Source organism: Dama dama, chromosome 31 (genome assembly GCF_033118175.1).
Source record: "Dama dama isolate Ldn47 chromosome 31, ASM3311817v1, whole genome shotgun sequence".
Taxonomy (NCBI): domain Eukaryota; kingdom Metazoa; phylum Chordata; class Mammalia; order Artiodactyla; family Cervidae; genus Dama; species Dama dama.
In genome coordinates this window covers 8,777,969-8,800,967 of record NC_083711.1, presented here as the reverse complement: position 1 = coordinate 8,800,967, position 22,999 = coordinate 8,777,969, and the positions used below count along the sequence as shown (strand labels likewise).

General features: G+C 44.6%; 2 protein-coding genes and 1 non-coding gene across 7 annotated transcripts in view; all 3 read left to right on the top strand.

The window, feature by feature from the left end:
- IFNAR2 (interferon alpha and beta receptor subunit 2) overlaps window positions 1-8,252 on the top strand; it is a 33,890-nt gene extending 25,638 nt beyond the window's left edge. The window contains exons 8-9 of one of the 2 annotated variants that reach the window (XM_061134093.1): window positions 1,877-2,007; window positions 6,716-8,252. In XM_061134093.1, the coding sequence (XP_060990076.1) occupies window positions 1,877-2,007; window positions 6,716-7,540 (956 nt within the window). In that variant the 3' untranslated portion in view covers window positions 7,541-8,252. The remainder of the gene's footprint in view (window positions 1-1,876; window positions 2,008-6,715) is intronic. The other variant, XM_061134094.1, reaches the window with a different exon arrangement.
- Window positions 8,253-9,234: 982 nt separating this feature from the next.
- On the top strand, window positions 9,235-9,341 carry LOC133050239 (U6 spliceosomal RNA). The gene has a single exon (XR_009691556.1). It is a non-coding gene; the product is annotated as a U6 spliceosomal RNA (small nuclear RNA).
- Window positions 9,342-10,817: 1,476 nt separating this feature from the next.
- Window positions 10,818-22,999, top strand: part of IL10RB (interleukin 10 receptor subunit beta) — a 28,881-nt gene continuing 16,699 nt past the window's right edge. Inside the window, exons 1-4 of one of the 4 annotated variants that reach the window (XM_061134098.1) lie at window positions 10,818-10,999; window positions 13,436-13,559; window positions 17,691-17,848; window positions 19,403-19,569. In XM_061134098.1, coding sequence (XP_060990081.1) covers window positions 10,951-10,999; window positions 13,436-13,559; window positions 17,691-17,848; window positions 19,403-19,569 — 498 coding nt within the window. In that variant the 5' untranslated portion in view covers window positions 10,818-10,950. The remainder of the gene's footprint in view (window positions 11,000-13,435; window positions 13,560-17,690; window positions 17,849-19,402; window positions 19,570-22,999) is intronic. The other 3 variants (XM_061134099.1, XM_061134100.1, XM_061134097.1) reach the window with 3 other exon arrangements.

Genomic DNA, 22,999 nt, shown 5'->3' with positions numbered 1-22,999 from the left:
GGACACATGGGTCAAGATCCCATGACATCATATTGCTCCTCCAAAGAAATCACGTAGGTTCACAGAATCCTCTTCAGGAATGTAAGCTCTATACATGTAAGGATTTTGCATTATAAAAGTGTGCCTTTATGACTAGATCTGATTAGAGAACTGCCACTGATACAACACATCTTCATTCATTCTTTTTTTTTTTAATTTTTATTGGAATATGTGAAGTCACTCAGTCGTGTCCGACTCTTTGCAACCCCATGGACTGTAGCCTACCAGGTTCCTCCGTCCATGGGATTTTCCAGGCAAGAATACTGGAGTAGGTTGCCATTTCCTTCTCCTTATTGGAATATAGTTGATTTATCATATTACGTTAGTTTCAGGTGTAGAGCAAAGTGAATCAATTGTGCATATGTATATACACTCTTTTTCAGATTCCTTCCCCGTATTGGTCACTACCGCGTGCTGAAAAGAGTTCCCCGTGCGTGACAGCAGGTCCTTATTAGCCATCTGCTTTATACATAGCAGTGTGTACACGTCAGTCCCAGTTCACCCCTCGCCCGCTTCCCCCTTGGCAACCATAAGTTTGGTTTTTTCATCTGTGAATCTATTCTGTTCTGTGAATAAGTTTTATTTGTACTATTTTTTTAGATTCCTCATATAAGCGATATCATATATTTGTCTTTTTCTATATTGCTTACTTCACTCAGTATGACAATCTCTAGATCCATCTGTGTTGCTACAAATGACATTATTTCATTCTTTTTTATGGCTGGGTAATATTCCATTGTATATATGTACCACAGTCTTCTTTATCCATTCCCTGGTGGATGAACATTTAGGTTGCCACCATGTCCCGGCGATTGTAAATAGTGCTGCAGTGAACATTGGTGCATGTATCTCTGTATACATGCCCAGGAGTGGGATTGTTGGATCATATAGTAGCTCTATTTTTAGTTTTGTAAGGAACCGCCATACTGTTCTCCATAAGTTTGTACCAGTCTGCATTCTCACTGACAGTGTAGGAAGGTTCCCTTCTCTCCACACCCTCTGCAGCATTTATTATTTGTAAATTTTCTTGATGATGGTCCATTCATTCTTAATGGGAATGAAAGGGATTCATGAGTCTTCTGCCGTCTAAGGGCTCAGATCTTCACCAAGTTTCTTTCTGTCCATTCTTTAACCTTTTAAAAGACATTAGAAAGATATGAGCCATCGTTAGTTTTTTTTCTCCTGTATTGTTTTGCTTGAGGCTATGGTTATAGGATTAATATTAATAAAAGCTTTTCTGGATATTAAAGACAACCTTAATTCTATAAGTATTGATTTCTTCTCAGCCTAGTTGGACTTATAGGAAAAAGCTGTTTACATTCAGAAAATTGAAATTTTCCAAAAGTCATTTTGACAGGAAGCTAAAGGAAAACTCATAACTGGGCAAAACAAGATCTACCACACCCCAGTTCTGGGTTCTGGCATGGCCAAAGTCCAGCTTCCAAGTAACCTAATGGTCATCTTTAGACAAACTCCTTTTTTCAACTCCTTCTGGAGACCTGGCTAGTGTGACTCAGAAACAGTTTGTTTTTTTTTTTTAATTTTGATAATTTACATTTAAATGGTCACATGTGGCTGACGGCCACATTACTGGACAATGCAGTCATAAAGCATAATTATCAACTGGAAGAAATTTTACTTTTAGAAACTGAATTTTAACATTTTTTTAAATGTATACTTGGATTACTTTCCATTCTTTGATATTTAACAGTAGTTTTTCCAACTTTTGCCCCCATAATAAACCCTTTCACCACCAGGTTAATATACATTTGTTCCCAACTGTGACTGTTCACTGGATTTTACTTTGAAATAAAGTCATTTAATTTTTCATCAACAGAGTCATCAGAATCTGCTACAATAGGAGGAATAATTATTCTGTTTTTAATAACTGCTATCTTCATAAGCACTGTAATGATACTGAAACGGATTGGTTATATATGCTTAAGAAATGATTTCCCCAAAGTTTTGGTATGTATTTTCTTTTCATTTCTACCTTTATTTTTCATTTTGACTTAAGAATTTTTATTATACACTTAAATATCTTCATAGAAGAAACCCCATTTTCTCAAAACATCAAGGTGTTTTATCACTCTGGGTTCTTTACCATTCCTATAAACCTATATATTGCATTTTCTGCTTTCTTTTCATACTTTGTCCACATATGATTTTCCATCGTCACAGTGTTCCCTTGTTATTAATGTCTCCTTTTTCCTTAATCATTTCTTAGCTGTCTGACATTTGGATTGATTTCCTTTTCATTATTTCTTTTCCTTTCATTTCTTTGGCCATTAGGAGTAACACAATGAACATTTTAATACAGGTTGTCTTTTTAGTTTGGATTACTTACGTGGAATATATACACAAAGTGAATATATCTTATATGAAAATATAAAGAACTAATTCATAATGCTAGTGTCAACATCATAGTGTACACCTTTCTCCAAAGCTTTGCCAACATTGATTAATCTTTTTTTTCTACTTGTATTCATTTATCATAGTATAACGGTCCCCCAGAGGTCTCTTACTTGTGTTAATTGTAAGTGGAACCAGCCACTGTCTTCGTGTTTTCTCTGTGTTTCATAAGGCATATTCTTCCTGCTCAGAATCTTTGGCACTCAACCAAGTCTAGGTATTGATCTTACATATTTCTAAAGCCTCCTCACATGTTTTGATTCAACCACTTTGTCCATCATTTTTCGTTTTCCTTATCCTGTCACTTTCCTTCTACATTAGAAGATATTCAGATATTTCCTTCTACATTAGAAGATATTCTATGTTTGAACTCATTCATCTTCTAATTTTTTAAATAGCCACAAATAGATATTCTTCTACAGGTGGTAAAGGTATAGTCTCTTTTTTTTATTCTTTTGTTTCTTTAAATGTTTTTAATTGAAGTATAGTTTATTTGCAATGTTGTGTTCAAGTGTTCAGAAACTGATTCAGTTTAAAAATATATATACAAAAAAATTTGAAAAAGAATATGTATAATTTCTGTTTCAGATTCTTTTCCATTATAACTTATTACAAGATACTGAATATAGTTCCCTGTGCTCTACAATAGGCCCTTATTGTTTTCCTACTTTTATATAGTAATGAAAAAGTAAAGTGAAAGTGTTAGTCCCTCAGTCATGTCTGACTCCTTGCAACCCCATGAACTGTAAGTTCATTTGTATCATTTTTTTGTCAGATTCCACAAATAAGTGATAGTGTATGATATCTGCCTTTCTCTCTGACTTAACATGTCTTTCTCCACTTAATATGATAATCTCTAGGTCCATCCAGTCTTTGCAAATGGCATTCTTTCATTCTCTGTTATGACAGCTATTCTCTTCTTTTTCTTGTTCTTGTTTGTTTAGGTTGAGTTGGGGGTGGACTATTTGGGAGGAGGGGTGCTTGTGGAGTTTTTAATTACAATTAGTATTGGAACCCAGGTGGCATTTGGCTGTGGCTTATGAGAAGTAATTGGCTCTGTGTTGGATTTTATCCATACTGTGATCCCTGTCGTGGTTTTTATCTATCAGTATAACTTAATCTTTTGTAGCTTTAACAGTATATCTTTTTGAGTTTTTTATGTTAGTGTTCAGTTGCAGGCTTACTCTCAGCCTCCACTCCAACTCTTCCATTGGCCATGTATAGCTTTGGCTTTGAGCTCTTAGGTAAATCCCACTCCAACTGATGTTTCTCATGTAGCCTTGAGATATAAAACCCCCTAGCACCACACCCATCACTTCCTGGATAATTTTCTGCCTGAATTACCTAAACTTATTACTAACCCTTATCCCAGGTCTCCCTGGGTTTTTCCTGTCCTTAAAATGAACCCAAAATTATATGCCAATTATATTTATACCAGTTATTATGTTATCTCCAAGTAATGACAGCAAGTATTGTTATCTTGTGTCTGTCCGCTATTTCTCCAGGAAAAATTGTTGCTCTTTGTTTAAGTACAAACTCTAGGAATAGTAAAACAGAACACCCTAGGTCTAGTATGTTTATATATGTATGTCTAATCAAGAACAGAAGTTAAAAATTTTAAACTGTCTTTTCTTTTCTCCTCCTCTCCCCCCACCACTTTCCCCTTTCTCTTCTTTTCCTCCTCCTACACCTCCTCTTTTGCATTTAACAAATATGTGTTGTGTATTTACTGTATATCCACATGAGCTGGGTGCTGGGGATCTAGATGTGAATAAAACAAACAAAAAAGATGCCCTTGTGGAGGTTAAAGTTTGAAAAATGGGGGGTAGAGACAATGATCATTAATAGATGATATGACTGGCTAAGTAAGAAATTCAGAATCTAGAGATGAAATATTAGGACTAATAAGTTTAGCCACATTAGCCACTTATTTCGGAGACAGCAATGGCAAGCCACTCCAGTACTCTTGCCTGGAAAATCCCATGGAAGGAGGAACCTGGTAGGCTGCAGTCCATGGGGTCGTGAAGAGTCGGACACGACTGAGCAACTTCACTGTCCCTTTTCACTTTCATGCACTGGAGAAAGAAATGGCGACCCACTCTAGTTAGTATTCTTGCCTGGAGAATCCCAGGGACGGAGGAGCCTGGTGGGCTGCCGTCTATGGGGTTGCACAGAGTCAGACATGACTGACGTGACTTAGCAGCAGTAGTAGCCACTTATTTAGACTAATAAATTTGTTACACACAAAGTAATCAATATGAAAATGCTGCTTTTTTATACCCTAGCAATAGTCACTTAAAAAAAATATGTTTTTCTATAAGTTGCTTTTCAACATCCTAGAAATTGAGTGCACAAGTCATAGCAAAAAACTGAATTTTCACAAACTCAACATACCCACATAAGTCACATCCAGATCAAGAAAGAAAACATGACCAACCCACACTAGAAGTCTCTCTTCCACCTTTCAGTCACTGCCCATGCCCAGGATAACCACTCTCTACACTCTAACAGCATAGATTAGTTTTACCTGGTTTTGAACTTAGAATCATACAGTTCAATGGAATCATGCAATTTAAGTGAAATCATAAAGTTTTTAAAACATCATTACAATAGTAATAAAAATATTTTTTAAAGTATTTAAGGAAGAAATCTAACAGAAGATGTCACAAGCCCATTATGGGGAAAATTATCAAACCTTGTTGAAAGGCATTAACAAAGATCTAGTCAAATGGGGAACCCAGAGACAGACCTACATATGTGGAAACAAGGTTAGGCTTAGGGTTTTGTAGGAATTGCTGTGGGGAAAGGATTGAGGTCAATCAATGCTACCTATGTGGGGAAAAATGAAATCACCATACACAAACATCAATTTCAGGCATATTAAAGACTGTCATATGAGCAGCAAAACTATTGAAAGTTTTAGAAGGCCATATAGGAGTCACACTTAAAGGTAAGGAAGATTCAGCAGAAACCATGGAGAAAGAAAATTGATACACCTTCTTAAATTAAGATGGAAATTTTCTTTCCATTAAATGTCATCACAACAAGAGTAAAATGTTAAACCACAGACTAGGGGAAAATACATGCAGCATAAACAATCAACAAATAATGAGCATCTAGGTTATGTAAGTTCTCAGTCACTCAGTCATGTCCAGCTCTTTGTGGTCCCATGGACTATAGCCTGCCAGGCTCCTCTGTCCTTGGAATTTGTCCTGGAATCTGTCCTGGCAAGAATACTGGAGCAGGTTACCATTTCCTACTCCAGGGGATCTTCCCAACCCAGGGATCGAACCCGCATCTCTTCTGTCTCTTGCACTGGCAGGCGGGTCCTTTACTACTAGGGCCACCTGGGAAGCCCCAAAGTTATACAAACAGCCTCTATAAATAAATAAGAAAAATGATGAAACAACCCAATGGAACAATTCATCCTAAGGTTGCATCTGAATAGAGTCAGGGAAAAGTAGGCTTGTCACATTGCGCAGCCTAAGCAAGACAATGGCAAGGAGAAGGATGTCGATGACTATGCAAGGTCTGTGAAGGGAATCTCGTGACCACCCTCCTCACCGTGACCCCATTGTAGCCAGTCTCCTTAGCCCACCTCACCTGTTGTATCCTGGAGGTGCTGCATACAACCTCCAGTCTCCCTGCTTCTTCTCATCTCTGATGCTTTAGGGGTCACCTGCGTCTCTAAGGTCCTCCAGTCCAGGGAGCTCTGACCCCAGTGGAATCAGCTCCCTAGAATCTCTCCTTACTCACAGTTCCCTGACACCCATAAGAATGTCAGCAATCCGGAGGTGAAATCTATCCAGTTGAAATCTATCCATCTATCAAATCTATCAATGGATAGATTCCCCTGACAAGCAAGAAGCAGCAAGGGGACAGCAGTGAGAAGGAGTGGACCAGTTTCTACTGCAGGCAGCCTCCTAGTTTGAAAGCCAGCCTCCACCACTGAGTATTCCATGAAACTTGGGCAAGTTTCTTAACCTCTCTGCATTGTAAAGTGGGAGCAAGACTAGTAAGCCTACTTCATAGAGAAGTCGTGAGGATGCAATGGACTCTAATGGGTAGCTTACTAAAAGCAGTACCCCGCAATCAGTAAACCCTGTGTAGCTGTCCGCTATGGTCGTAGCTGCTGTCATCCTCTTCATGACCACCTTTTCCATCTCTGTGCAGTTAGTTAAGGCCATTAAGTTTTATGATGTCAAAAAGATGTCAAAAACAGTAAGGACTGATCATTCTCTCCCTCTCTTTTTTTTCTTTAAAGAATTTTCGTAAACTGTCAGTCTGGGTGTTTCCCGAGCTGCCTTCGTTGGAAAAAGTGGCTACCGTGGAGGTCATTCACATCAACAGAAAAAAGAAAGTGTGGAATTATAATTATGACGATGAAAGTGATGTTGAAAATGAGGCAGCTCCCTGCGTAAATTCAGGCGGTTACACCAAGCATGGACTAACGGGCAGGTTGTGTCCAGCTTCCACCACTTCTGCCAGCTTGGAGGACTGCAGTGACCCCAGCGCCGAGGAGCCGTACCTGCCTGAGCCCAAGGGGAACGCTGAGACCCCCATGGCACCAGGGCCCGGCCCCTGGCAGTCGGAAGGCACAAGTGGGGGCTACCAGACGAGAGGGACTCTGCAGCAGGACCCCACTTCCGAGGAGGACAGTGACTCCACGGAGAGATCTGAGGGCAGAATTGTCTTCAACGTGAATCTGAACTCTGTGTGTGTGAGAGCCCTCGAGGACGACAAGGACTCAGAAGTCACTCTAATGTCCCCGTCTCGTCCAGAAGAGACAGTCATGCTGGAGGACCTCAACGAGACAGAATCTAGCCTTTTGGTGGCCAGTGAAGATAGGACACAGCCGCCCTTCACCAACCCCTCTATGGAGTACCTGAGGCCCCAAGATGCTCCTTCTGATCAAAGTGACACTTCCGAGTCAGATGTTGACATGGGGGATGGATATATAGTAAGACAAGTGAATCTAAAAAAATTTAATTACCTTGGACACACGCTGCCTCCAGGCCTCACCCCCCACCCCCAGGCACCTGCACTTGCTCCTTTGGGGTCTCCAAGTGTTCTCCCTGGGGAGGAGTAGGAGACTGGTGACATCATCTATGCAGTGTCTCACTCTGGGGGAAGGGGAGGTGGGAAGCAGAGTATTCTGATATTATTCAGTGCGTTGTTTACCTGTTCAAGGCAATTTGCCTTGATGGGAAAAATGCCCTGCCCGTTCCCTTTCCTCTCATGGATGTCTAATGTTTCTGCATCGTGCTTCCCAGAGTAAAGAACAAGGCTCCCTGTGGTTTCCAGGGGATGTTCCAGGGCCCTATAAGATTTCTGGGGAATTATTAAATCGGGTCAGTGTGGAGCAGGGAGAGAAAAGGAAGACATTCAGCAGAGTTCATAGCAGGGGCAGTCAGCAGTGGTTTTTTTTCCCCCCACAGGCTTGAGGAAATACCAGAAAAGACACAGAAAAAGAGGAGGGAGGGCGGGCAGTTACAAAGCAAGGACATGCACGAGGCAAGCACATGCTCTGGGTTGGGACTGGAAGAAAGGAAGACCCAGCCAAGTCTGGGGCACCCCCGGACAGTATTGTGTCGCCTACACCCTTGAGAGTTCAACTCTCAGCCCCTGGTCCAGCCCTCCTCAATCTAGTGAGGAAGACAGACACACATGTAATGACTCTGGTGCCAGACGGGTGACTAACAGAGAAACATTTGCATGAGGGAGAGGGTCTGTGTCATGTTTTAAGGTGTAATTTTGTACAGTGGTTGGTAAAAAATAAAGTTTATACTTTTTAATATAAACGTGGAAATGTCTCCACATTTGTTTCTTATTAGACAGGAGATATATGCGGCAGATGTGTAGTTCTGCTGGCCTCTCTGGGTGACACAAAACTCCCTCTAACTACTTTGTGGCCTTTGGGAGCCAAAGGGACCTTCTGCCTCCCTGAGCAGTGTTCATGTGGAATGTTCTAGCAACAGAAGTCAGCCAGCATCTTACATCACCTAGTACTTACCCTGCCCTGGGTTTTCCAACCTCACCACTGCTATTAAATAACACATTGAAAAAGAGGAAATTAAGCCTTTGTCAGCAGTCTTGTGAGAGAAGTGATCCCGGTCACATAAATGACTTGGTTCTCTGTTGCTGCTTATCCCTGTGGGGAGAGGGGAGTTACGATAAAGAAGATCCTCTCAAGCTAGATTTGCTAATGGAGTGCTTTAAAAAAATCAGCTTATTTGCGGGGGAGAGGAGATCATAGAGACCGCACCTGTTCACTGGAGAAAATTTGGGGATTCCAGATGTTCAAGCTGCTTTTAGAAAAGGCAGAGGAACCAGAAATCAAATTGCCAACATCCGCTGGATCACTGAAAAAGCAAGAGAGTTCCAGAAAAACATCTATTTCTGCTTTATCGACTATGCCAAAGCCTTTGACTATGTGGATCACAATAAACTGTGGAAAATTCTGAAAGAGATGGGAATACCAGACCACCTGACCTGCCTCTTGAGAAACCTATATGCAGGTCAGGAAGCAACAGTTAGAACTGGACATGAACCAACAGACTGGTTCCAAATAGGAAAAGGAGTACGTCAAGGCTGTCTATTGTCACCCTGCTTATTTAACTTCTATGCAGAGTACATCATGAGAAACGCTGGGCTGGAAGAAGCACAAGCTGGAATCAAGACTGCCAGGAGAAATATCAATAACCTCAGATATGCAGATGACACCACCCTTCTGGCAGAAAGTGAAGAAGAACTAAAGAGCCTCTTTATGAAAGTAAAAGAGGAGTGCTCACTTTGGCAGCACATATACTAAAACTGGAACGATACAGAGAAGATTAGCATGGCCCCTGCGCAAGGATGACACGCAAATTCGTGAAGTGTTCCATATTTTTAAGTTCTGGTTGCTGGATTTGGTCGCAAAGGTCATGCTGTTGGTGACATTCCTGGAGTCCGCTTTAAGGTTGTCAAAGTAGCCAATGTCTCTCTTTTGGCTTTATACAAAGGCAAGAAGGAAAGACCAAGATCATAAATTTTGATGATGAAAGCACGATAGTAATAAATTTTCATATACCAAAAAAAAAAAAAAAAGAAAGAAAGTAAAAGAGGAGAGTGAAAAAGTTTGCTTAAAGCTCAACATTCAGAAAACTAAGATCATGGCATCTGGTCCCATCACTTCATGGCAAATAGATGGGGAAACAGTGGAAATAGTGGCTGACTTTATTTTTCTGGGCTCCAAAATCACTGCAAATGGTGACTGAAGCCATGAAATTAAAAGACGCTTACTCCTTGGAAAGAAAGTTATGACCAACCTAGACAGCATATTAAAAAGCAGAGACATTACTTTGCCAACATAGGTCCGTCTAGTCAAGGCTATGGTTTTTCCAGTAGTCATGTATGGATGTGAGAGTTGAACTATAAAGAAAGCTGAGCCCTGAAGAATTGATGCTTTTCAACTGTGGTATTGGAGAACACTCTTGAGAGTCCCTTGGACTGCAAGGAGATCCAACCAGTCCATCCTAAAGGAGATCAGTCCTGGGTGTTCACTGGAAGGACTGATGTTGAAGCTAAAGCTCCAATACTTTGGCCACCTGATGCGAACAGCTGACTCATTTGAAAAGACCCTGATGCTGGGGAAGATTGAGGGCAGGAGGAGAAGGGGATGACAGAGGATGAGATGGTTGGATGGCATCACCGACTTGATGGACATGGGTTTGGGTGGACTCGGGGTGTTGATGATGGACAGGGAGGCCTGGCGTGCTGCGGTCCATGGGGTCGCAAGGAGTCGGACATGACTGAGCAACTGAACTGAACTGAGCTGAATAGTGTTAAGAAAAACCATCACCACCCTTAATCCCACCATCAAGATATCAACTCTGGGTGGTTCTGTGTTAGTCTGTCAGCCGTCTCCGACTTTTTTGAGACCCTGCGGACTGCAGCCCCCTAGGCTCCTCTGGCCATGGAATTCTCCAGGCAAGAATACTGGAGTGGGTGGAAGGCCATGCCCTTCTCCAAGGGGATCTTCCTGACCCAGGAAGCAAACCCGGGTCTCCTGCGTTGCAGGCAGATTCTTTACTATCTGGAGTGCTTTCATTTAACTTGAGGGCTCCTTCCAAAGCACGCGTTTACTGTATTCGGGGCCACTGCATGTACAGTTTCGTACCCTGTTTTACTAACGGTGTTTTCCGCTCACCCGCAGGCGGAAAGTCCCCTTTCACCTCTGTTTCTGCCACAGTCAAGCGGGTGACTGCGGCCTCTGGAGCCGGGCGCGCGGGGGCGGGGCCCAGGAGGGGCGGGGCCGGGGCGGGGCCGGGGCGGGGCGCGGCCCAGGCGGGGCGAGGCCTCTATCGCCCCGCCCCTCCGGTTCCCGGAAGCAGCCTCGGAGCCGGCAGGCTGGCGCTCGTACGTGGGACCCCGGCGTAGGGGGTGGGGGGTGTGCCCCGGTGCCCGGCGGCTGTCCGCGGGGCTCCCCCCCGAGCGCCCTCCTGGGCTCCCGGCGCGACCATGGCGCGCAGCCTCCGGAGCTGGCTGGGCGGCTGCCTCCTGATATCAGGTGAGGGGTCTGCGGGGAGGGGACCCCGGGTAGTCTCCGGGGCGTCGGCTCGACCGCCGGGGCTGCCCGCGCGGGAACCCCGACTTGCCTGTGGCGCTGCGTCCCGACTGGAGGAAGTGCGCTCGGGACGCGGGAGGCGTGGCTACGACCCCAGGCAGCTTTGACCCCCAAAGACGAACCCCCTCCCCCGCGAGGGGGCCCCCAGAGGCTCACTCAAAGTGTCTAAAGTTTCTGGGCGGGCCGTCAGGCCCAGCACCCCAAAATCTGAATTCTGCCCCTCAACCCCTACAGCTCTAGGGCTTCTGAGCTCTAAATCCAGTGAAACCTTGCCTGTCCTACTCCAAATTGCCTGTGTGTGTGTATGTGTGTGTGTGTTAGTCACTGAGTCGTGTCCGACTCTTTGCCACCCCATGAACTGGGGCGCGTCAGGCTTCTCTAGAGGTCCATGGGATTCTCCAGGCATGAATACTGGAGTGGGTGGCCATTCCCTTCTCCAGGGGATCTTCCCGACCCAGGGATTGAACCCTGGTCTCCTGCATCCTAGGCAGATTCTTTACCACTTGAGCTATAGGGAAGTCGTCTAAACTGCCTGCCCAGGTTCAAATAACACTATGGATCCCTCCTTCCTTTCTGATGAATTCATCCTGAGTCTATCAGGATCCCTCATTCTCCGGTTTCCCTCCCACCTATATCAGGCTGTTTCTCCCTGGGATTCTCCACCTCTGTCAGACCTCCATAGAGCCAAGTTCATACCCAGCCCTCTTCTCTCCTTCTCCTGCACTACTCCTCTGGGGGCTACCAGCAGAACTTTGGCATTAAATACCAGCTCTGGGCTTCCCTGGTGGCCCAGGCAGTATAGAATCTGTAGATTCTGTATAGTACATAGAATCTGCCTGCAATGCAGGAGATCCAGGTTCGATCCCTGGGTGGGGAAGATCCCCTGGAGAAGGAAATCGCAACCCACTCCAGTATTCTTACCTGGAGAATTCCACGGACAAAGGAGACTGCCTTCTGCAGTCCATAGGATCCCAAGGAGTCTAACACTGTGGAGGGACTAACACTAACATTGGACTTCCCTGTTGGCTCAATGGTAAAGAATCTATCTGCCAGTGCAGGATATGTAGGTTCAATCCCTGGTCAGGGAAGATCCCCTGGCGTAGTAAATGGCAACCCATTCCAGTAATCTTGCCTGGGAAATCCCGTGGTTAGAAGGAGCCTGGTGGGCTACAGTCCATGGGCTTGCAGAAGAGTCGGACACTACTTAACGACTGAACGACGACAACACGGGCTTGTGACTTTCAAATTTCTGTCTGTTGGCGCTAGTTGGGTGATGGTCTGGTGGCCGTTATTATACTCTTCTCTGTACTTCTGTGTATGTTTGGCATTTTCTGTTAAAAAGTTTAACAACTATTTCTATCTCTAGCTCAAATCTACCCTTTGTGCCCCAGGCTTATTCATCCAGCTGTCTCTGACATTCCTACTTATGTATCCTTCAGTATCTCAAACCTAATGCAAATCCTAAAATTGTTGTTTTTATTCAGTTGTTCAGTCATGTCTGACTCTTTTCGACTCCTGGACTGCAGCACGCCAAGCTTCCCTGTCCTTTGCTATCTCCTGGAGTTTGCTCAAACTCATGTCCATTGAGTCAGTGATGCCATCCAACCATCTCATCCTCTGTCGTCCCCTTCTTCTCCTGTTTTCAATCTTTCCCAGCATCCGGGTCTTTTCCAATGAGTCAGTTCTTCGAATCAGATGGCCAAAGTATTGGAGCTTCAGCTTCAGCAACAATCCTGCCAATGAATATTTAGTGTTGTTTGATTTCCATCCCCAGCCCCAGTCAGAGCACTAGGTGCTTAAGCAGGGAGTGGATATTAATACCTACTTCTTCACACCGAATGTATCAGGAAGTCTCAAGTTTATACCTCTGGAAATAGATTTAAAATCTACCCTCTCACACCATTCTGTTGTTGTTTAGTGACTAAGTCATGTCCTATTCTTTTATGACCCCATGGACTGTAACCCACCAGACTCCTTCTGTCCATGGGATCTCCCAGGCAAGAATACTGGAGTGGATTACCATTTCTCCAGGGGATCTTCTCAATCCAGGGATCAAACCCACATTTCCTGCATTGGCAGGCGGGTTCCTTACCACTGAGCCATTTGGGAAGCCCTCACACCTTTCTACCACCACCCAAATTCCAGGTCACCCTCCTCCATCCCTGCTTCTCTATTGCTTTCCTTCTCCCCTTAGCAATTTCTTCTCTTCAAATAGAGTCCAGACTCCTCAGCACCACTAAAGTATGTCTCCCTCTCCCACAGGCCCATGTGAAGACGTTGAGCCATAGAGTACATGACCTGGGTATTGGACATGGTTATTTTCTTGGACAACCGTTTTGAGAAAGAGAGTTGCCAACTTTTTTCCCTTTATGTTTACAGCATTAGGAATGGTGCCACCTCCTGAAAATGTCAGAATGAATTCAGTTAATTTCAAAAATATTCTACTGTGGGAGTCACCTGCTTTTCCCAAGGGGAATCTGACGTTCACAGCTCAGTACCAAAGGTAAGTGTGGGGCACTCTTGGCAGGAAGGCACCAGAGGATGGTGGCCTTGGCAGGGCTGGTCACTGGGCTGGACCGAGGAGAGAGCCTGACTGCTGTCACCCAAGTCACCGTAACAGCCCAGGGACAGCATTTCCCCTGGCCTTTTTCATTCTGTCCCAGAATTCTTGTGAAAGCTCTGTTCCCTGAAAACAGACAGTAAAATCCTTTCTCCTGTTTCTTGTGATGGTTCATGGTGTGACAGACATTTTAGCCTATAGATCGTGACTATCATCAGCCACCATGGCAGCTTGCTGCAATGTGAACTTATCAGGCTGGTCACTGTTGATGTTTTTTAAGAGAAAAATGCCAGTGATGAGACCATCTTCTAGTTATTAGAGTAATATTGCTGAAAGTGAGAGTGTTAGTTGCTCAGTCGTGAACAACTCTATGCCACTCCATGGACTGTAGCCCACCAGGCTCCTCTGTCCATGGAATTCTCCAGGCAAGAATACTGGAGTGAGTAGCCATTCCCTTCTTCAGTGGATCTTCCTGACCCAGGGATCAAACCCAGGTCGCCTACATTGCAGGCAGATTCTTTAGCTCTGAGCCACCAAGGAGGCCCAGAGTAGTATTGCCCGAAGTCAACAGTTTGTAAGTGGGAGCTATCCAAGAAAACCGAGGTATGCACAGCATGCAGGAAGCCCCTTGCTGGCTTACCACCCACCCGCCTAGGTTGTAAACTGCATACCTCAGTGCTGGGGGCTACAGATCATGTGCATGGTGGGTGCTCAGCTACTCTGAGGTTGTGTCCCGAAACTGAATTGTAAGAGAGCTGCTGGCTGTTGAAAGCCGTCTCCTCTGCAGCCAGCAGAGGCTTAAGAAGGAAGGGTGAGTGTCACCCCCGCTGTTACCTCAGTGATGCCCCGAGCTCCCAGGGTTGCCCTCCCTGTCAGTTTCTCGCTGTGTCGGGCCTGCTGCCGCATGTCACAGGCTGGGCTGCAGGTGACGCGTCTTTGTGTGGGGCGCAGAGCAGCAACAGGAGGCCAGGGGCAGAGAGCTGCACGCCTGCTCCCCGAGCGACTCAGAAACGGCCAGAGGCAGGTACGCTCCCTCAGTGAGCCGGGAGGAGATGCGAGATGCAGGCGCTTTGGTCCTGCACACCTCGCTTTCCCAACATGTCCAGAGCTTGCTGAGTCAGAGGAGGAGGAAGATAAATAAGATCACCTTTGTTTACTTGCTTTTTCAACTTTTTAGTTCAAAATAATTCCCAAGTAGCAAACCATTTCAAAATATCAAGTGTAATGCAGAAAACTTCCAAATAGCCTTTATCCACATTCACCAGTTTTTAAGGTCTGCCCCAGTGTGTCTGTCCTACATAATGCTTTCTGCCCCTTGATATTTCATTGTGTGTTTCATAAGAGCAAGGATAACCTTTTACATCACTGCAGCAGCAGCATCTAAGATTTGTCAGTTTAACCAGTGATACAGTCCTGCTGTCTCAGTCCATGTTCCAGTTTTGTCAGTTTCCCCGAGGACTTAAGAAGGGTCAGCCAGAGACTTGATTTTTTTCTCCTGCCATGTATTTTCTAGCCTTGATTGGTTAATTTCATCTCTGTGTTTTCTCCATTCTGTCTTGATAGCTCTGGGGATTTCGTTGTGGAAAATTAACTTCCCTCTCTGTCTCTCTGTCTCCCTGTAGTGTATTTCTTATTGTTCTGTTTTTTGTTTCTTTGCCATTGGAGTAGAAGTGTTTGGTTTTAGATGTTTGTCTTTTAGATGAGAGCTGCCAATAACCAAGAGTGGATACCTGGATTCCAATCTCCTGAACAAGGATGTGCAGGCCTCTGCTGGGGAAAACAAAACATACGCTGGGTGTGGAGGAAACTTGACCCTGAAAAATGTGTTTACCCTTCTATGGCTCTAGAAAACATTTGATTAGAATTCAGCCTGAGTGGTCACACAGCACAGACTCATTGTCTGTGTGCGTTGGATAGGGGTGGCCAAGGGTGGGGCTTCAAAGAATGTACTGGTGATTTTAATATGGAACCATCTAAAACAACTAGGTGTAAATACAGGGAACAAACCATGTTAACTACTTAATGGAAATAAAAATATGTGTAGATGCTATTAAAAAATGACCTAATGAAAGGGAAGTCACTGCAAAATAACTGTTGAAATACTCTGTGTTCCGGTCAGTTGATGCATTAGTTTAAATGCATGGAAGAAATGGCCACATGTGGGAAGACCCCCTTCAAGGGAATGACCCCTGGATTTTCCCAATGATGGGATGTTAAGCAGCCAGGAAAAGTTGATTGATTGAGAAAGTGTTTGTGGCCTATTAAGTGAAAAAAGCAGACATTAAAAAAGCATAAGCCCACTTATGTCTGCCTCCTAAGAGTGGGGTGGAGTGTGAGGGTGGCGCTCTGAAGTCAAGCAGACCTGAGTTCTGTGAGCGAGTTTCTAGACTTTCCACCCCTGTGCCTTGTCTGTCGAATAAGGGTGATGTCATTTCTGCCCTCCTGCAGTTGTGAAAATTCGGTGAGGTAATACTGTTGAAATAGCACACTGCTGGACACCTGCATACTTGACAAACGTTGGTTGTTATTATTTTTATCACCTTCATTGTCACCTCTGAGGGCAGCCAGATTGTTTTTGGCACCAAAGCAGAAAGGTGCCAATCAGACAAAATTCTTACTTTTTGCAAGACAAGATCCTGGATCAGGATCTTCCTTACATCAGGTGGCGCTGATTATAGTTCCTGAGGCTATTGTGAGGTTAAGTTACATCCCTTTCCTTCCACGCCATGTTTCTGCCACCCTCCCTCTGGGTGTTGGCCTGGAGATCTGAGGCCAATGAGTTTTTTTTTATAATTTTTCTAGCATGATTGAGCCATAGTCGCATATAGGACATTATTTGAAGTCATTGTGATGTACCTATTTTGGCTAATGTATGTATATTGACATTTCACAGACTATGCCCCACGACTTTCAGAGATACATAAGCAAAAAGGGAAGCTTTCTCGGTCAAATATGTTGAATAGTCAACCCCTTTTTGGAAAGACATGTGCTCTGAGAAGTTCTGTTGAGAAGAGACATCTATTCATGTTTCACCTCGTTTTTGCCCCAGGTTGTTTGACCATGGGATGGATTGTTTTTGAAATGTCTTAATGATACATCAAGGATCATTAAGGTCCCATGGAGCACAGTTTAGAAAATGCACATATGCAATGACAACCTCAGAGAGACAGAGGTTCGACCTTGTTTTGCTGAAAGTTTTACTTTCATTTCAGGTTCAAAGGATTTGTTAACAAAAGAAACCACTCATTACATACAATTAAACAATTTCAATCCTTAATAGAGGATTATTTAACCTAATTTCAGTACACAGTCATTAAAGGAAGAGAAATAGAAACAGTAGGAAAGAGTAACAGCACATGCATCACCAAATTGGGCCAACCGACATCCCAATTAAACAGAGCCGGGAAGTCCCTGGTTAATAGTAATCTGGAGTCCCAATTGGGAAACGGTCCTGGGTAGTGTGTTCACTCCATGGATTAGACTTCAAATTGCAGTTTCGGAGGCTCCTGCCTATAATCCCAGGCCAAAAACTGATGTCATCAGTTTGCACCCCAAAATGCAGCTCTCATTTTACTTTAATATTTTTATGGTGCTGTTTGTTTTATCTTGTGAATCATAGGATTTTGTTAAACCCCAGGAGTGGTTGGCCAGACCTCCAGGAGCTCCCTGGTGGCCCAGCTGGTAAAAAATCCGCCTGCCATGCAGGAGACCTGGGTTCGATCCCTGGGTTGGGAAGATCCCCTGGAGAAAGGAACAGCTACCCACTCCAGTATTCTGGCCTGGAGAATTCCATGGACTGTATAGTCCATGGGATCGCAAAGAGTCAGACACAGTTGAGTGACTTTCACTTTCACCAGAAGCTCAAGAATTCCAAGATCCAGTCCCTTTCTTATCTAAAGTGCTGCCTGACTAGCTGTGCTTATGGGCAGGCCTGGAATCTAGGCAGTGTCCAAGCAGGTCAGAAGCAAGGTCAAGGGCCTGCTTTCCTGCTTCTGAAGCCTGAACAAGACTTCCTCCATTTTAATTTCCCAAATAGAATTCTCATGATTTTTTTTTTTTTTTCTGATTTTGTAGTTACAGGAAATTCCAAGATACATGCACGAGTATTTTGTTGACGGAATGCGATTTCTCAAGTCTTTCCAAGTATGGTGACCACACCTTGAGAGTCAGGGCTGAATTTGCTGATGAGAGTTCAGACTGGATAAACATCACCTTCTGTCCTGTGGATGACAGTAAGCCACCTTAGTTTTCATCTCATTGTAATGTCATCACCCTGCCTTGATTATTTCCCCCGTGGTTGGCCCATGGGCAAAAATTCTTTTGAGTGCCCACCAAGTGGATGGCCTTGGATAAGGAGCAAAGGGGTTGTAATAAAGAGAGCTATAACCTTAAGGAAGTTTGTGGGAGAGACAGAACAGGATCAGCATAAGGCAATAAACATAGTACAGGTTTATTATTTATTATTATCTGTACAGCTCCTTAACTGAACAGATTTACCAGTTCCTGACTGGTTCCAAATCCTATCTCAGGGCCCATTTATGGAAGTTCTCTTTAGAAACTGATGCCAAATATCAATAGATATGCAGTTTGCCCCAAGGTCACAGGGGTGGTGAGCAGGCAGCACAGGAGCTCACCCGGGCCTCCTCTGTGCCAGGGCTCTCAGCAGTGACCACCCCACATCCGTCTGTGCCAGGGCTCTCAGCAGTGACCACCCCACATCCGCTATTTGCCTCTTGAAGTTTATGTGATGGGAGAGTGCTTCAGAATGTCATATGGACCTATTTATACTTGCTTCGGAAAACACATGATGAATGTGCTTATCTGGTCTTCAGCTTCTAGCAGGGTAGAAACAGGGTAGAATGCTAACCCAGGCCTATCTGCAGCCCCCCAGATGTAACCGTCAGCAGACAAGAATACCGGGTATAACTCAAACAGCATGCTTGCCCAGGGCCATTCATGATTCATTCCACAGTTATTATTGAGCACCTACTGTGTGCTGAAGCTACAGCAGTGAACAAGACAAAAACCCCTGCCCTGGTGAAGTGTACATTCTGATCGGAAGACAGGCGATAAATAAACAGATACATATTTTATGACAGATAGTGACCGGGGCTCTAAAGAAAATAAAGTAAGGTGCCAGGACAGGGAGTGGTGGGAGCTGCTCTTTACATAGCATGGTGAGACAGTTCTCTCTGAGCTGGCGGCAGTTGGCCAGAGACCCACCCAAATGAGTTGAAGGAACCCATCACGTGAATGTCTAGTAAAAGAGCTTTGGGGAGGGGGGAGTGGTTTCAGACTTTGTTGCAAAATGTATTTGTTGGAAAGTGGTTTAAATATATAGGGTATATAGGTTAAACACTAAAAATAGAAATACCATCTCTTGCTTCCAACCCAGCAATGGAAATAAAGAAAACTCAACCCAACCAAAAAAAAATAAAAATAAAAGGGAGGGGGGTGGAGAGGAATAAGCCATTAAAAACAAAAAAAGCAGTCTTTACAGAAAACACAAAGTAATGTAGTTGGAGTAATTGCAAATATATCAGAAATCACAATAAATATAAAAGGACCAAACCTGATTAATAAGGCAAAGGTAAAAAGATTTTTTTTTTTTTTTTGAGAAACAAAATCTAACTGTCCTTAGCCACATCAGTCAACATCACCACAGTGGTGTATCAAAGGGCAGAGTACTTCAGTAGCCCAGTTGGTCTGCCCAGTTACAAAAAGTAAATGTTGATGTTTCTAACATGTGAATCTTGGTTGTCATTTTGCTTTGTTCTCGTCCTCAGCCATTATCGGACCTCCCAGAATGCAAGTAGAAGCACTTGCTAATTCTTTACATATGCGTTTCTTTGCCCCAAGAATAGAGAATGAACCTGAACCATGGACCATGAGGAACATTTATAACTCATGGACTTATCATGTGCGGTATTGGAAAAATGGCTCTGATGAAAAGGTAAGTGCAGTGAATCACGTGCGTTGCCGATGTCAGCTCCCTGTCCTCTGCGCAGTGCTGGCTGGAGGCCACGATGATGAAGAAAAGCTTTGACAGGTGGCAGTACTTTATGGTCCAGAGGATCTCAGGCCTGGTCCTCTGAGCTCCAGAAGGTACCCGTTCTGGGGCTGGCTGGTGTGTCTGGTCGCACTTCCCAGGCTTCAAGGGCAGACTTCCTGGGTGCTGGTGCAGGAGAACAAGCCTTTCTCTCCCCAGAGGGAGATTGCTGGAGAAGGCCAAGCTGACTCAGCCACTGGCTGGGGGAGGGTGGGGTCACTGGACTCCGGTGCATGAGGCCCCACGTACTCCACAGGATAGTCAAGCCCGTGGTCAGGGCAGCCCCAGCCCTGGATGCATGTTGGGTGTCATGTTCTATAGGACTGACCCCGCCTCTCCCCATTGCTTTCTTCCTCTTTCAGGAGGAATGCCTTTCAAAACATGAGCTGGGAGCGGGAAGGCCCTGCTGGCATGTTGCCTCTGCCCCTGTGTGACTCTGGTCACAGTCTTGACCTCAGCTTCTCAGGTCTGCAAAATGGGCATGTAACCCAGTTCATTAATAAAGTGGAGAGAATAACCTACTTTGGGGCTTCCCTGGTGGCCCAGCAGTGCAGAATCTGCCTGCAGTGCAGGAGACCCGGGTTCGATCCCTGGGTCAGAAGCTCCACTGGAGGAGGCCACGGCAACCCGTTCTTAGTACCCTTGCCTGGAGAATCCCATTGACAGAAGGGCCTTGCAGGCTGCAGTCCATAGGGTCGCACAGAGTCGGACACAACTGACACATCTAAGCAGCAGAAATAACTTACTTCACAGAATTGTTGAGGAATTTAATGACATAGTGAAAAAAGTAAAAAGAAAGGTAAACTTGTCCCATCGCCTGAACAATGTGTATGGGTCAATATGTGAGAGTCCCTTCCCCTTGTGTAGACAGGTTAAAATACTATTTTCATTCATCTTTGGTCACCTTTAATTCTTTTAGTGCTTCTTAGTCGAATGTCATTTCTGGTCCTAAACTGACTTACATATATGTTATGTAAGTTATGTTACATATATGTTATCTCCTCTACATTAAATCACTACTACTCATGCATTTGGCAAGAACAGGTCACCCGTTTGTATTGTCTGAAGTGAAGTGAAGTGAAGTGAAAGTCGCTCAGTCGGGTCTGACACTTTGCAACCCCATGACTATACAGTCCATGGAATTCTCCAGGCCAGAATACTGGAGTGGGTAGCCTTTCCCTTCTCCAGGGGATCTTCCCTACCCAGGGATCAAACCCAGGTCTCAGGCCTTACAGGAGGATTCTTTACCAGCTGAGCCACAGGGAAGCCCAAGAATACTAGTGTGGGCAGCCTATTCTTTATCCAGCGGATCTTCCTGACCCAGGAATCAAACCGGGGTCTCCTGCAGTGCAGGCAGATTCTTTACCAGCTCAGCTACCAGTGAATCCTGTATTACCTGAGGAATGATGTAATTAAATTTATATCTACATACTGTGTAGAGTCCCAAAATCTCAAGTTAATTTCCCCCCAAAAATGCTCCATTGTGATCAATTCATAATGTATACAAATATCAGATCACACTGTTGTACACCTGAAACTACTAAGATATTGTGTATCAACTACACTTCAGTTTTTTTAAATATTTCATTAAATGATGTAGGATATCTGCCTTCTTCACAGGAAAGATGATTTTTGCTTATAATCAAGACCCGAGATTACGTGTGTCTAGGAAGCAGTACAGAGCAATAAGTTTTATGATTACTTGTCGAATGCAGGGGTCCCTGCTAAACTCTGAGATGCAAAGATAACTCCTGGAGCAAGCAGGAGATTAAGGATCTGATTAAGAATCAGATTCCACAGTTACCCAGGGCCTGAGTGCCTCATGCCCCAGGCATGAAATGCATAATTCAGTCTATCTTTAGCTTCTTATCTAGAATATGCCCTCAGGCCTGGCATCTGGTCGCACATTTGCCCTTCCTTCCGCCTGTGGTGGGAAGACTTTGGTGTGAACACGCGGAGTGTGGGAAAGGCTGCGTGCTCCCCAGCGTGTGCCTCACTGGTGCCCGCGGGGCCGCCTCCGCCAGTTTATCATGCTAGCAGTTCAGTGATTGTGCCTCTTTACCCCTGCCCAGCCCTCACCCTTCTGCAAATCCAGTCCCCAGTGTGACAGTATTAGGAGGTAGATCATAAAGGTGGAGCCCTTGTGAATGGTCTTAGCGCCCTTTTAGAGGAGGCCCCAGAGAGCTTCCTCACCCCTTCCACCCCGTGGGGAGGACTCAGCAGGAAAACCCAGTTATGAACCAGGAAGCAGGCCGTCCTGAGAGGCCAGATCTGCGGGTGCTTTCGTCTTGGACTTCCCAGTATCCAGAGCTGTGGGAAAGAAATATGTGTCAATAAGCCACCCAGTCTTTGACGTTCTGTGTACAGCAGCCTGAAAGAAATAAGATTAAATGGTTCTCTTTTAGAATGCAGGTGTCTCTGAGAGAGTGCCACCAGTTCAAGTCCCTGACCTAAAAATATTAAAAGCTTCTAGAAATTCTTTCTTCCTGGAAGGAGAAAGTGAGGAGATAAAACCAGAAGTTGGGGCTTCCCTGGTGGTCCAGTGGTGAAGAATTGGCCTTGCAATGCAAGGGACTATACTTGTCATGTTTCACTTGGTACAATCCAGTTCTTGCCTTCAGGGAGCTCAGCTTCTCATACAATAAAAGAATAGAGACAAGCTGTCGGCAAGCCCAGCACCCAAAGAAAAGTGACCAATTACTAAAGTGAAAACACTCTGTGCTCAGTTTCTATTGAAACTCCTATTCACATGGCAAATTTTTCATAAGGCCCTGTTATAAGGAGTTTGTAACCATGCTGGAAATACAGGCCATGTGTACTCTTTTAGTTCCCTTTATTTTGCTGGAAACTATTGTTACCAAATCCAGGCTCACTCTGCTCACCACACAATAAGCCAATAAATCAGAGAGGAGGTATTGAGCCAAGGAACAATGACTTTATTTGAAAAAACAGAAAACTGAGAAGATGGCAGACTAATGTCTCAAAATAACCTTCTTTTCGGGCTCTGGGTGCCAGATTCTTTTATAGAATAGAGAGGGGGAGGAAGTGAGGAAGTAAAAAGGCCATTAATCTTGCAAGTATCTCCTGGAATGGCCAACCTCAGGGGTGGTGGGTGGGGGGTGCTGCGGCTGTGTTCCTTTCTTCCTTCCTGTAGCCATTCACAGGTGGACAGGATCCTGAACAATGGCACTTTGGTCTAATAGTAAAGGAGAGGGGCAGGGTACCCCCAGGCAGGCCATTACATATAAATAGTATCCTCGTAGTGAACAACAAAATAGTATCCTCGTAGGAAGCAAAGGTTAAAGTAAAGGAAACAGATCCAATATGGAGTCAG